The 15,084-nt window shown below is 43.2% G+C and overlaps 1 protein-coding gene and 1 long non-coding RNA gene across 3 annotated transcripts; both read right to left on the minus strand.

Annotated features, from left to right (window-relative positions):
* Positions 1-1,246: 1,246 nt before the first annotated feature.
* On the minus strand, positions 1,247-12,924 carry LACTB2 (lactamase beta 2). 2 transcript variants are annotated; one of them, XM_079983194.1, is made up of 7 exons: positions 12,763-12,924; positions 11,147-11,310; positions 9,663-9,789; positions 9,037-9,215; positions 7,231-7,379; positions 3,342-3,423; positions 1,247-1,484 (listed from the first exon to the last, which is right to left on the minus strand). In XM_079983194.1, the coding sequence occupies exons 1-7, from the start codon at positions 12,882-12,884 to the stop codon at positions 1,441-1,443; spliced, it is 867 nt and encodes a 288-aa protein (XP_079839320.1). In that variant the 5' UTR covers positions 12,885-12,924; the 3' UTR covers positions 1,247-1,440. The 2 variants fall into 2 exon arrangements, with proteins under 2 accessions (XP_079839320.1, XP_079839321.1); XM_079983195.1 differs by having other exon boundaries at positions 11,147-11,307; positions 12,763-12,921.
* LOC307219792 lies at positions 5,277-6,428 on the minus strand. Its single transcript, XR_013840563.1, has 2 exons — positions 6,337-6,428; positions 5,277-6,290 (listed from the first exon to the last, which is right to left on the minus strand). It is a non-coding gene; the product is annotated as an uncharacterized lncRNA (long non-coding RNA).
* Positions 12,925-15,084: the final 2,160 nt, after the last annotated feature.

The raw sequence follows: 15,084 nt of genomic DNA on the forward strand, positions 1-15,084 counted from the left end.
TCCCATTTACTTTCCCTTAAGATTTTACAGCTAAGAAACTTATGGCTTGCTTACCTCCAGTGGCATATCCGGAACAGACAAGCTGCTCAGTGCATCTGATTCCTCCTGTGTACAAAAGCAGGTGTTCCAACCCACCTGCACCCTCTCCATCACTTCACATGGCTGATATGAAGCTTGCACACCTGGACTAGTCCCCAGCAAGCTTTCCCCAAACCAACACATGTATTCAACCGAGTTTGAAATAATGCAGAACTATTACCACCATGTTAAAGGTAAAGGGACCCCTGACCATTAGGCCCAGTCGTGACCGATTCTGGGGTTGCGGCACTCATCTTGCTTTATTGGCCAAGCGAGGGAGCCGGCGTACAGCTTCCGGGTCATGTGGCCAGCATGACTAAGCTGCTTCTGGCGAACCAGAGCAGCGCACGGAAATGCCGTTTACCTTCCTGCCAGAGCAGTACCTATTTATCTACTTGCACTTTGACGTGCTTTCAAACTGCTAGGTGGGCAGGAACTGGGACCAAGCAACGGGAGCTTACCCCGTCACGGGGATTCGAACTGCCAACCTTCTGATCAGCAAGTCCTAGGCTCTGTGGTTTAACCCACAGCGCCACCCGCTTCCCACCACCATGTTACCTGCTAGCTTTTATGCATCTTTGTACAAATCTAGTTGCCTCACCTGTGAGGCAAGGTGAGACAACCCTCTCAAGTAGCAGGATCCACAGAGCCAGCAGATCTGGCCTCCAAGGACTGCACTGTCCACTGCCGCTGCCACAGTAGTAGCAACAGCTGCAACATGCTTTTAGAGGCCAGATTTGCCACCTCATTGGCAGCCCCCACAATGCTGCCTCTACAGCAGTTTCATGGTGAACAGGAAGCACTGCTGGCATCCACCTACCCTTCTTCCTGTTGCATATCTTCACATCCCACTTTGGCACCCACCTTGTGCTTCGTGTCAGGTGTCAAAATGTATTGGGCCAGCCCTGTCTAGTATGCAGTGTTTCCTTGTCCCCTCCCCCCCAATGCTTAACATTCTTTAAAAGTGGCATGCTTAAATATTTATTTAAATAATGTATTACCTCAATCAAAGACATATACAACAATTTTTAAAAGAAAAAATCACCACAAATAAAAATAATTTAAAATAGTTCTGCTATTTCACAAAATAAGACCGTAGACATGCCATTATTTAGACAAGAAGGCCTGTATAATTAAGAAATTCTAGTTAAGATAACACACAGTAATCTGTATGTGAATAAGTGCACTTTATTCATTTTGCTGAAAAACAGAATTAAGTAACTTGGTCAAATTTATGAATTTACTCTTGCTATGCTGAAGTACTCAAAATATCTTTTGCCAAAAATATTGTGTTAACAATTTGGTGCTTCTTTAGAGGAAGAGCACAAGAACATCAGCCTCACACTTATTTTTATGTTTTATCTATAAACTGCTTTTCCATCTGAAGCTGGGAGAATTTTCATTTGCTGCAAAAGAAGAAGAAAATATTAAATAAGCTGGTATCTGAAAACATTACCATTTAAAACAAAAGTTTTTTGACGCAAGACGTTAAGCAGAAAGTGATTTACAAGTACAACTTTAATCTCAAATGTTTTCTGTTAATATATAACATCTTTCAAAGATTAGCAATTTGGGAATATGAACATTTTTAAAAAAACAGGAATCTGAATATTTTTTAAAAAGCCCATTAAAACTATTTGAATATCAGTGAGGCATTTAAGTATTTTGACAAGTTATCCTCTATTAAAGTTCCAAAATGCTGTTTTTCTAAATACTGTATTTTTTTGCCCTATGGGACGCACTTTTTCCCCTCCAAAAATGAAGGGGAAATCTGTGTGCGTCCTATGGGGTTTTCGCTGTGTGCGTCCTTTCAGGCTTTCGCTGAAGCTTGGAGAGCGGTCGGTGCGCACTGACCCCTCTCGCTCTCCAGGCTTCAGGAAGCAATCAGCAAGCCTGGGGAGCCCGCGGGAGTTCCCGCAGGGCTCCTAGGTTGCGGATAGCAGCCTGCTGCCCGGCGCGCCCTGAAACAGAGCGCCCCACGCAGACATCCGCAGCCTGTGGAGCCCTGCGGGACTTGCCGCAGGGCTCCCTAGGCTGTGGATAGCAGCCTGCCGTCCAGCGCGCAGGGCCCCCTGAAGCAGAGTGCCCGCGCGCCGGGCAGACATCGGCCAGCCCCACAAGCTCGGGGGACAGCGGGAGGCGCAGCGCCGCCATCCCGCTGTTCCTTGACCTGGTTTGGAGGCTGGCGCTGGGGAGAAGCGCGCTTCTCCCCAGAGCTTGCCCCACAAGCTCAGAGGACAGCGGGGAGGCGCAGCACCGCCATCCTGCTGTTCCCAGACCTGGTTTGGAGGCTGGCGCTGAGTTGCCAATGAAGGCAGCGGAGATGAAAAAGTAAAGGCAGCATTTCCCCAATTCCATTGCTGGGGCGTGGATGCCTTTGTAAGCGCCCTTTTCCTTACCTGGGAGAGGAAGAGTGCTGGGTTTTTTTGTGCGCAAGCATATATATATATATATATATATATATATATATATATATATATGAGTTTAAGACTGCATATGCGTGTGTGTCTGTGTGTTTGAAACAGAGTGCTGTGTGCCAGCATGTGTGGTGAGGATGCGTGTGAATGCTGGGGAGCAGGGAAGTGTGCTTGTGCCATCTGTATGGGTGGAGTGTGTATGTGTGCATGCGAGAAAGCACTGAGCACACCCACTACTGGCATATGACCCTCAGGAAGGTGACTGACAGTCAATGTAACCCTTGGGCTGGATATAGTTAGCCACCCCTAATTTAAATAAATAAAATATGTGTGTCCACAGTGCAGAACTATTAAAAAGGCTCTGTGCAAATCTGAGCCACTGAATTCAAGCAAAAACCCCCAAAACATTTGGGAACAAAGAATTGTTGCATTAAAAACCCCTTATTGGCATATGCACAGCTATAGTATACAGTGGTACCTCTGGTTACGTACTTAATTCGTTCCAGAGGTCCGTTCTTAACCTGAAACTGTTCTTAACATGAAGCACCACTTTAGCTAATGGGATCTCCCGCTGCTGCCGCACTGCCAGAGCACGATTTCTGTTCTCATCCTAAAGCAAAGTTCTTAACCCGAGGTATTATTTCTGGGTTAGTGGAGTCTGTAACCTGAAGCGTATGTAACCTGAAGCGTCTGTAACCCGAGGTACCACTGTACAAGCATCCAATAGTACATTCCAGATCTACCTTCTGCCCACCCCTGGCTTAGACACAGAAAAATTCTGGAAAACTGGATCATAAACATGCTGCTGGAATACAACAGATGTGTGTTAAAGACAAAGCCACTTACACACTTTTCCTTCTTTTTCTAGTTTCTTCAAGTGATGGCTGAGGTTAATCTCTGCAGCCTTATGCAAGTGTTCAGGTGTGTCCTAGAGAAAAATAATTAAAAATACATGAATCACACGTTTAGGAAGCAGTCTTATATACACTATCTGTAAGGAAGTTCAACTGGGATAAAAAAAAGAAGAGTCTTATTTCTGAGTTGAGATGCATAAGGTTGAACTGTTAAATGGCAACACTGTTAAAATGGCATCTTGGTAATTTCATTTCAGTCAGGATTTTTAAAAGTCACACAAGCACACTAATGCCAAGTTAAAGAACAGAACAGAGCCAAACATTGAACTAATTGAAGCACTCTTGACAAACAGAAAAAGGAAAAAAGTGGTATGATTGTAGTACCTATTCATATATTTATTGGCAGGGAAATAAAGAACTACTTGGGCTCATATAAGAAGCTTGTGTCAGCCCAAAGTAATTTTTGACATTTATTATTATTATTTAATATATATTCATAAAGGTAAAGGTAAAGGTACCCCTGCCCGTACGGGCCAGTCTTGACAGACTCTGGGGTTGTGCGCCCATCTCACTTAAGAGGCCAGGGGCCAGCGCTGTCCGGAGACACTTCCGGGTCACGTGGCCAGCGTGACATCGCTGCTCTGGCGAGCCAGAGCCGCACACGGAAACGCCGTTTACCTTCCCGCTGGTAAGCGGTCCCTATTTATCTACTTGCACCCGGAGGTGCTTACGAACTGCTAGGTTGGCAGGCGCTGGGACCAAGCAGCGGGAGCGCACCCCGCCGCAGGGATTCGAACCGCCGACCTTTCGATCGGCAAGTCCTAGGCGCTGAGGCTTTAACCCACAGCGCCACCTGCGTCCCGAGTAATATATATTCATACTACGCCTTTTTCCCTGACAAGGCTTAAGGCAACTTACAGAAAAAAAACAAGAACTGCTAAAAAAACAGGAAAAATCCACAATTAACATTAAAATACAATAGAATTAAAACTATATACAAATATGTTTAAAACATACCAATAAATATAATAAAAACAGCATGACAACAGCCCTTTGATTAAAAGCAGTCAATTCCAAAGGCCTGTTGGAACAAGAAATACTTCACCTGCCAACAAGGACAGCAAGGACGGAGCCAGTCTAGCTTCTTTAGGGAGGAAGTTCCAAAGTCTGGGAGCAGCCACCGAGTAGGCCATTTCTTATATCCCTACCAAATGTGCTTGTGAAGTCTTTTAAAGACAGAAGTTCTGAGCACTTTTCAAAGCCAGCCCCACGAAGAGCACATTAACAGTAATCCAAACAGGATATAGCTGAGGCATGTATCACTGTGGCCAAATCAGACATCTTTTCTTCGAATAACTCCTCCCCACACCAGATCACAAACTGCTATTTAAATATTTCCCTCAGTTTCAGAAGCAGTAAGCAATCCAGCACTGGGGAGAGGGGCATCAAACGAACCAAACACAAACCTGAAGCCTCCTTGGACTCACAGAATAAATTGCACCATTATTTGGATTTTGGCTATTGTCATTAAATTTATAGTCCAGCTTCCCCCGCAATATCTGGTAATCACATGTATTATTATTATTAATAATTATTATTATTTTATTTTACAGACTTGTGTGTGCTCATAGTATTAAGTACATTAGTGCCTTGATCATGTTAATGCTACTGTCCTCAAGCAGCCTGTGTGTGAGAGAAAGAGAAAGAGAAAGAGAAAGAGAAAGAGAAAGAGAAAGAGAGAGAGAGAGAGAACTGTGCAAATGTATTCTTCCCATAATTATAGTTATCATATAAAAAACACAGCTGAACTTCTGCTTTTCTTCCCTGGCCAACTGGTAGTGGACAACAGACTATGGATTGCTTGATATTGTGTTATTGGGTTGTTGTTTTTATTTTGATTATATATATATATATATATATGTATATGTATATATATATATATAGTGGTTTTATATTTTGATTTTGTTCTGTGATCTGCCCTGAGACCTCCAGGTACAGGGTGGTAAGTAAGTAAGTAAGTAAGTAAGTAAGTAAATAAATAAATAAAGGGTCCTAGGCTGGGCTGGATGAATCCCAAGCCGGAATTAAGATTGCCGGAAGAAATATCAACAACCTCAGATATGCAGATGACACAACCTTGATGGCAAAAAGTGAGGAGGAATTAACCTTTTAATGAGGGTGAAAGAGGAGAGCACAAAATATGGTCTGAAGCTCAACATCAAAAAAACCAAGATCATGGCTACTGGGCCCATCACCTCCTGGCAAATAGAAGGGGAAGAAATGGAGGCAGCGAGAGATTTTACTTTCTTGGGCTCCATGATCACTGAAGATGGTGACAGCAGTCATGAAATTAAAAGACACCTGCTTCTTGGGAGAAAAGCAGTGACAAACCTAGACAGCATCCTAAAAAGCAGAGACATCACCTTGCCAACAAAGGTCCGTATAGTTAAAGCTATGATTTTCCCAGTAGTGATGTATGGAAGTGAGAGCTGGACCATCAAGAAGGCTGATCGCCGAAGAATTGATGCTTTTGAATTATGGTGCTGGAGGAGACTCTTGAGAGTCCCATGGACTGCAAGAAGATCAAAGCTATCCATTTTTAAGGAAATCAGCCCTGAGTGCTCACTGGAAGGACACATCCTGAAGCTGAGGCTCCAATACTTTGGCCACCTCATGAGAGAGAAGACTCCCTGGAAAAGACCCTGATGTTGGGAAAGATGGAGGGCACAAGGAGAAGGGGACGACAGAGGACAAGATGGTTGGACAGTGTTCTTGAAGCTACAAACATGAGTCTGACCAAACTGTGGGAGGCAGTGGAAGACAGGAGTGCCTGGCGTGCTCTGGTCCATGGGGTCACGAAGTGTCGGACATGACTAAACAACTAAACAATAACAAGTTCATATGCTTTGTATGTGGAAAGTCCAGGTTCAACCCCTTGCATCTCCAGTTAGGATTGAGAAAAAACCCTGCCTGAAGGTCTGGAATACCACTGTTGCTCCGTGTAGACAACCCTGAGCTAGATGGACCAACAATCTGAACTAGAGATGATGTCCCTAATATTTTTGCTGGTGTATCAGCTTAGGAATAATAATAATAATAATAATAATAATAATAATAATAATAATAATTTATTATTATTTATACCCCACCCATCTGGCTGGGCCTCCCCAGCCACTCTGGGCAGCTTCCATAGAAACCAAAAATACAGTAAAATATCACACGTTAAAAACTTCCCTGAACAGGGCTGCCTTAAGATGTCTTCTGAATGTCAGGTAGTTGTTTATCGCTTTGACATCTGCTGGAGGGGCATTCCACAGGGCGGGCACCACTACCAAGAAGGCCCTCTGCCTGGTTCCCTGTAGCTTTGCTTCTCGCAATGAGGGAACCGCCAGAAGGCCCTTGGTGCTGGACCTCAGCGTCCGGGCAGAACAATGGGGGTGGAGACGCTCCTTCAGGTATACTGGACCGAGGCCGTTGATCACATAACTGTAATACCAGCATATTGTACAAACTGCATTTCCATGCTGCATCTTATATGCTTTTGCATATGTAACATATTCTTTACCGTTTAGCATTTTGTATGTTTAAAATGCAAGAGTTTGAAGACCTGCTTTTCCTGAAGAGCGTCTGCCAAAATAATTTTAGTTCTGGGGGAAAAAAGGAAATTACTGACATTCTTAATGTCCCAACAAAAACAAGAAAGTTTAGATACAGGACAGCTTCCAATTTGCCTTGCTACAGTGAACACATACACACGTCACTTTTTCCTTGTCATAGAAACTACGATGTTTGTGAACCATTCATTTTATTGTGACTGCTTCTACTAGGGAAATTAAACATCTTATTCCTAATTCAAAAGTAAGAGTCAGTTAGACAGCTACCTTGTATACAATTTTCACAAGTTCCTTTGTTGTAAGAGATTTTTCAGCATTCTCTTTCAAGACATTGAGGATTTGCTGTTCCCGTGCATTTCGGTGAGAAATGTACTCTTGAATTTTAGCTCTTGCCCCTTTTACTACTGGGCCATGTCCTGTAAGGGGGAAAAAGTGGTTAATATAGAAAAACTACAACAACGATACACGTTTACAATCTCTACTTCTGCTGCAGTATTTGTTATTATGATGTTCAAAGGAAGTGGCATAGCTGTCACGTATGGTTCCAGTATCTTCTGATTTTGCTGGTGTCTGCACCAGTAAGTTTAGAGGTATTATTACTTTCTTACCCTAGCAGTTGCATTAGATCACCACAACACTAAAATTTTGAAACAAAAACAAAAACAAAACAGTTTAAGAGCAAAGCCTTTACGTTAATATTACTATGATTTCCAGTTTAGGGTGTCATCAGACAAACACACACTCAGAGGAGACTCATTGAAACCATGTCTATTGATCTCAACAGGCCCGCTTCTGAGTTCATCAAATACCACCCCATATCTTTAACATCTCTTCTATAGTCACTTTTAAGCACTGAACTCTGAATTGTTAGGTCAAATGTGAAGAAAAATGTTGGCCCTCTAGTGGCCAAAGGACTTTTCACAACTCAGACCATTAGTACACACCTACCCTAGGTCATGTGCTATCTATGTATGTGGCAATTTGCAAAGAACAGGTATAGTCAATTCCTTCCTCAATGGACTTATAAACTAAAACAGACTCTGAGAGACAACAGAAGAAGCGAGGGGGTAGCAGAGGTATCAGTAGGTTGAGGAATAGAGTGATTACTTAAATTGCACATATTTTGGCTTAGTTATATAGTGTGAGGCTTCCTGCAACAGGTGAATCTCAAGGAGGGACTTAAGGGAAGTGACTGCACAAAGGCATCTTGGGAGGCAGTTCTAGTCATAAGGGGCATCAAAGGAAAAGGACAAAGTAGTTGCAGAGATCAGGAGCTCTCTAGACAGCTGAAGGTATCAGGCATCTGGTTGGCCACTAAGAGAACAGGATGCTTGGCCTGATCCAGCAGGCTCTTCTTTCATTCAGTATGACATTTTGTCATCAGTAGTTTGAGCACTGCAGAGATTCCAATGGTAGATGTTAGCCAACAAAAAAGTTATCAAAACACACTGAATCAGTCTGTGTCCATATGTTTCATTCAACAAGGATTCACAGATAGATGGCACCACAATGCATTGTCTCTATTTTGGCAGTTATATTTTATGTATCCTCTCGATAATTTTCAATAGATTCTAGGAAACTATGGGCGCTATCCAACAAAGTAGTTCTGATAGCACAAGGATTTCTATTTGCCAAGAGTGTTGGGGAGAGACCCAGAACAAATTTAGGGAATTCACAGCCGGAAACCCTTGTGCTAATGGGACTATTTCACTGCATACTGCTCTAAATTATTTGCAATAAGGCCCATAAATCAAGGATGCACTCTGCAACATACAAGGCTTTTTTAAAAATCAAATGCAGTGCAAGTTCAGGCTGCAATTTCAGCTTATTATGAGTAGGAAAGCTAAAGCATCACAAAACACATTGTAAACAGGATTCAAGAGACACAGGAGACCTTCTCTATGCTTGCTGTAACCTGCCATGAAAGGACAACAATCAACAGAATGATCAGAGGGCTCTGGTGATGAAGAGCATGGCATTAGGGATTTTGAACAGCAGTTCTAGTCATAAGAACTGTACCAGAGGAGGTCAAGAAGTGATGTGTTATGAATTCAGGTCAAATGTGGAACTAACCAGGGTAAATTAAGTCAGCTTTTACTTCTAGTAGCTTTTCTAACGATTTCATGTAATCATAAAGGTCTTCAAACACAGCTGTTCCTTCTCCTAAAATGCAGTCACCAGAAAATATAGCATTTTCTTCTAGGAGATGTAAAGCCATGTGGTCATCTGTATGTCCAGGGGTATATAATACCCTGCAGATTGACAAAAAAAGATTATTAAACTCATACCTGACCTTTCCACAATAGAGCCCTCAAGGCATCTGACAACAAATACAAATACGTATAAAAAGCATGAAACATGAAGCTTTAAGAATCTGTGGTAGAGTTAAAACCACTTGAATAAGGCAAAGGCCTATCTAAACATGAATTTTCATTTGTCTTTGGAAGTTAACAGAGACAGGCTTGTGTTCCTGCTAAAGGCACTTGTGATGTTTGTGGGACTTGGAAAAGCAGTCTTCCTGAAGAACCCAAGAACTCAGACAGGTTTGGGTCCAATCCAAACCCACAGATACACACAATTTTCCAAAATATATAGTAGATAATACCATGATAAAATACATAATTGTGCCTATTGGCACAATTTGCACATGAAAGAGAAAATCTTCATACAGTGGTCAATGTGCAAAAGTTATCAGTTACCTCAGAGTAGCTCCCTCTGTCTTTAAAAGATCTCCATCTCTAAGATATGTATACTTTTGCTTTCCTTCTCCTATTATTTCTTCAGAGTGTGGGTTACGTGGAAGTTTGCTTATGCAGTACTCAGAAGCTAGTTTTGAAAAGAAATATGGCATTAAATATGTTTTAGCAGCAGCTTAGTCACACATTATTAAAAATGTTCCCCACAGATGGCAATAATGCAGTAATGCTTGGGAACCATTGAAGAACTACTAATGATTTTGTGTGTGGACAGTCCAGTACAGATCTATTACTAATGCACTATGACTCTGTCAATGACATATTGCAAAAGGACACCTGCGAAAAACTCCACCAATCTGGAAGGGCCCTTGCCTTCCATGCACCCACACTGTCTCTTAGTTTTTCTTCTTCTTCTGCAGGTTAGGGGTAATGCTAAAACTAATGGCAACTTGGCGGCCATAACGACCAAGCAATGCCCTGCCAACAAGCTGCCCTATACACTTTACATTTGGGTTGAAAAGAATGGCATACATTTGGTAGTGATGGGTTGACAGATAAAGGATGCAGACGCACACACACTTAGTTGCCCAGGGCAAATGTCTATATCATTATGATGCTAACAAGAGAAACAGTTTTTATGAGTAAGCATGCAAAGAAATGGCTTTGCAAGAGGTCTGGCCAATTTAAAATGTGCAAGTTAAATTTCCTGACTTTAAAAGCATAGCAAAGCAGTCTTGTTTTCACTTCATGAGCTGCTGCCCATGAAACGTACTGAAACAATTAACAATAAAACATTAACAATAAACACAAACAGTTAAACCTTGGAACTCAAACGACTCCATTGCCGAACGTTTCAGTTCCCGAATGCAAAAAACCTGGAAGTAAGTCTTCCGGTTTTCAAATGATCCTCAGAATTCGAACGTCCGATGCGGCTTCCGTTTGAGTGCAAGAAGCTATTGGAACCAATCGCAAGCTGCACCTCAGAACTCAAATGTTTCAGAAGTCAAACGGTCTTCCGGAACAGATTACATTCGAGTTCTGAGGTCTGACTGCATTAAAAAAAAATTACAAATAGCTACACAGACTAATGCACTTTATAATGCAAAAACAGTTACCTTGCTGGTTTTACTTATAGTTAACTGGCCTCTGAAGTAAATAATAAACTATGTAGAAGTTAGTTGCCAGCATTCAGTGTTTACCAGCAAGTATTTTATTAGACATTGGTATACAAGCCTTCAAATGTTCTGTTGGGATACTGCCAGGGAGACAAAGGCCATCACTGCCTCCACGTCGACTCCGGAGGTCCATCGACCTCCTGTAGAAACGCTGCTGTATCCTAACATGTTCTTCCTACTTTATCTTTCTGCTATTTAACAGACTTCGCTGCATTGTCAGATTAAAGTACTGAAAAACAGCTTGGATACATTTTGTATAAAAAATAGAATACAGACATTTTAGACAACAACAGAAATAATGAAACTGCTTACTAGTGGGAAAGTTTTTACAAATATCAGATATGCCTCCTCTGTGATCTTGGTGCCAGTGTGTTACTAAGATTTCCTGGATTGAGATGCTGAATTCGTTGAACACTTGTTTCAAACAGGCAATATATTCAGGGACAGCTGGTTCTCCTGTATCAATAAGGATCCTTCTGTATTAAAGACAGAATCGCACCCCCCCAAAAAAGACACCATAACTGGAAAAGTCAAAGCACAATTAATAGAAAAGTAAGGTTGGATCCTAGTACAAAATGTCTGTGACATGGAAAGCAACATTTTCTTACTCCAGAACATCACTGCATCCTTACACAAGTGGGAATCCTGATGGATCATTTCTCAAAAATAAAGAAAGGTTCTCTCTTCTCACTTGGCAGGTCTTCTGCCTTTTTCACAACACCTGCAGCTGCTTTACATCTAATGACACCCTTTATCTCAGTCCTCAGCGCATCTTGGCTGCAAGTCCTGAAATACCTGCTCCTTGCCCTGTAGGCCTTTTCTTACCTGGCCTGGGAAGGCAGGGCCTAGACTGACTCCAGCTACCAAAGATGAGGCTGCTGACCAGACTCTTGGGCTGCGATGTTGTTTGGGGTTTTTTGTTGTGGGGTGTGTGTGTGCGCACTGTTATTGTTTTTTTTGGTACAGTATCTTTATTTTAGATCTTGTCCTGGTTTATGTGGAAACTCTTCAGTTTGGTGAAATATTTTTTAATGTTTTGTTTGTTTATGACCACTTTTGTTATGTTGCAGTTATGCATTCTTCTCATGTTGAAAGCCACTACCTTGATAATGGTTTGAACTGTGGAAAGGCAGCATACAAATAAAACGATGCCTGTTAGTATTCACTGACTGGCAGCAGCAGCAGAGATCTCATTGTGGATCTTTCCTAATCCTACCTGGAGATGCCTGAGGTTTGAACCTTGAACCTTCTGCAGGCAGTGCATGCGCTGTACCAACTGAACTCGTGTAACATGGGCTCACTACATAAATGTGTGTGTGTGTGTGTGTGTGTGTGTGTGTGTATGTGCCCACAAAGGTATGTATGTGCGGGTGGCGCTGTGGTGTAAACCACTGAGCGTCTTGGGCTTGCTGATCAGAAGGTTGGCAGTTCGACTTCCCGCTCACCCCATTGCTCTGTCCCAGCTCCTGCCAACTTAGCAGTTCAAAAGCACGTCAGTGCAAGTAGATAAATAGGTACCGCTGCAGTGGGAAGGTAAACTGTGTTTCTGTGCGGTTTCCTTCACGGTATTCCGTTGCGCCAGAAGCAGTTTAGTCATGCTGGCCACACGACCCGGAAAGCTGTCTGTGGACAAACGCCGGCTCCCCATAGTTGCCTTTGACTGGACTTAATCGTCCAGGGGTCCTTTACCTTTACCTTTTTACCTTATGCACTCACACAAACACACATGTATATGTATAGATACACACATGCCTACTCTGGTGAGGAAGAATCCCCACCTGTTGAATTTCTGCCTGCCTATGCAGCTATTACGGGCAAAGGAAAATCGCTACTCCAAATCGCTACTTTAGCACCAGGGTAAAAGGGAACTATAAGCCACTCTCTTCCTCTGGTCCCTCCTGGGGAGGTCGGCGGGGGCTGCTACGTACCTGGGGCCGGTCCCTACCAGGTAGGTGTTGGTGCCCTGCAAGGTCATCGGTCCCGGGTTGCAGCCCAGCACGCGGATCACCCGCGACGACAGCCTCTCCACCCGCGGCAGCACAGACACCATCTTCGCGGCGGGGCTTCTTCCAGCGGCTGAGCGGCCGAAACGTAGAGATAGGAATTCTGCAGAGGTGCTACCGCTAAAGAAACAGCTTCCTGGTTACCTCTGACACTCCTTCCCACCCGCCTCCCTGGGCAGGAGTGAGCGCTTATAAGAAACCCCTGGGTTTTAGGGTAGATGTGATGGGTGTGTGTGTCTAACGCCCAGAAAGAAAGAAAAAGCAGCTGCATGTTCATGCACTTTCAAAACGCAGGCTTTCTTACGAACCTTGTTTTCCTCCTAAAGCGTTTGAGCGTTTTAGAGATTGCAGCTAATATCGCCATATACTTGGAGAACGGGGAGAAGTGGCGGAGATAAAGCGGCTTTTGACAGCCCCTGCAGTGTAGGGCAGCATATATTGTAGGTTAGAGGTGGGGCTGGTTTGGATTTCCCATCCAAAAGTCGCTGACACAAAACTCTTCTCAGAGCGCAAGAAAGATCAGGCGAGCAACGTCCCGCGCGGAATAAGAAGACCTAAGTTGGAGCACGGATCCTATCTTCTTTGTTGTTTTCATTCGTGAGGGGGAGGAGGGAAGGGAGATGATGACAGGTACTGCTAAAATCCTAATTTTTCTGTCACTTCAGCTCTGACGGTGAACAAAAATGGCGTCGAAAACTAACCCGGAAGCTGGCCACTCCGTGTGAGTCTAGAACTCGAGTCCCGGCACAAACCGCTTCTCCCAGCGGGGTTTGTTTACAGTCACACGCTTGACAGAATGGGGCGTTCTAAGTAACGCACTGGATTTAACTGCGTGCAGTTAGCGTGGGTATTTTTAAATTTATATTTGCCCATTTCCTTAAATGTGCCTCTCTTCCTCCCCTCTCCTCTCCCAAGAGCAATACATAACGCTGCTCCACTGAACCGGGAAAGCAAGGAAAAATACGATTACGCTTAAATTACTCCAGAATTAATTTCTGGAGATTTAGCTGTAGCAAAACAGCAAGGAGTCTGGTGGCACCTCAAAGACTTAAGACTCGTTGTTTTTCCATTGTTGTAGATTGCAGGTTTTGCCCTGGGAATGTTTCTGAATCTAGGAACAAATTAACTTTTCCAGAGTGAACAACGGACTTTGCTAACAACGAATGCTTAGGAAAGGGTTGAAAGCTACTTTAATATGAACAGAAATGTATTTCACTAATGAGACGCTGGAAAAGGCCACACATTTTGTTTTGTGAACCAAAGCTGCTCTTGATGACACCGACAAAATAAGACTAAACAAGTCCCAGCAGGGTCAGTCAGTGTCTGGATGGGTGAGCATCTGAAGCCACATTTATGCTGTCTTCCACAACGGAAGAAAGGCGGACTGTTAAGTTGTGGGTGAACATATCAGATGACACAGCAATTCTTCAAACAGCTCTTGTTTATTCACAGGCCAGAAAAGAACGGAACAGAAAGGTTCAGCCAGCCTGCTTATATAGAGCTCCACTACAACGCAACAGTAACCACTTTCTGTAACTATCCAATCACTGAATGTCACTTTCAATCCCTTATTTGCATATGTGGACCTGAGTGAAAACTACAGTATCCCCCTGCTGGCCCAGGGTGAGAACTTCAGTACATAACATGGACTATAAATGTAATAAACAAACCAACTAGCCAGCCAGCCAACAAACAACCTCCTAGGGGCCCAAGTCAGATAGCAACAATGAAGAAAACCCATTTGGCTGTTATAAAGAAAGCAACACAAAGTGCATGTGGTGAGCTGCTTGCTGCCATTGACAAAAGTAATGAATAATGCTACCGGCCAACATCGAGAGTAGCCCCATTATCTTCACTAACAGGTAATGATGTATTCAGGTTGTCACCACTGACAAAGCCTTGTCTCTTGTGTAGATTTATCTGAGTGGGTGAAACAGAGAACAAACCGTCTGCTGCTGATCTTAAAGTCCAGGCAGGTTCATGAGCCGATACAAGATTAGATATGAGAAGGCAGGAAGATTCTGTCTCCTGAATAAGGGTTGCCTTCCTTCCATTACCCTCTCACTTTATGATTTTCAGGCAGCCTATGCTAACTTCTGCTTCGGCTGTGTGTACACTATACATTTAAAGCAAATGGCTTCCCCCGAAGAATCCTAGGATCCAGTTCCCAGCATCAGTAACAAATTACAGCTTCCAGGATTCTTTGAGTGGGGAGAGACATGTTCTCTGAATGGTGTATACACAGAC

This window comes from Podarcis cretensis (genome assembly GCF_951804945.1).
Source record: "Podarcis cretensis genome assembly, chromosome: 7".
Classification (NCBI taxonomy): Eukaryota; Metazoa; Chordata; class Lepidosauria; order Squamata; family Lacertidae; genus Podarcis; species Podarcis cretensis.

Excerpts from the sequence above, each read along its gene's own strand:
- LACTB2 (XM_079983194.1), bottom strand. The coding sequence starts at position 12,884 with ATGGTGTCTGTGCTGCCGCGGGTGGAGAGGCTGTCGTCGCGGGTGATC. Across the intron at positions 9,790-11,146 it reads TTGTAAAAACTTTCCCACTA|CTTCTGAGTACTGCATAAGC; the intron begins GTAAGCAGTTTC and ends TTTCAAAACTAG. Across the intron at positions 3,424-7,230 it reads TTGTGAAAATTGTATACAAG|GACACACCTGAACACTTGCA; the intron begins GTAGCTGTCTAA and ends ATTTTTCTCTAG.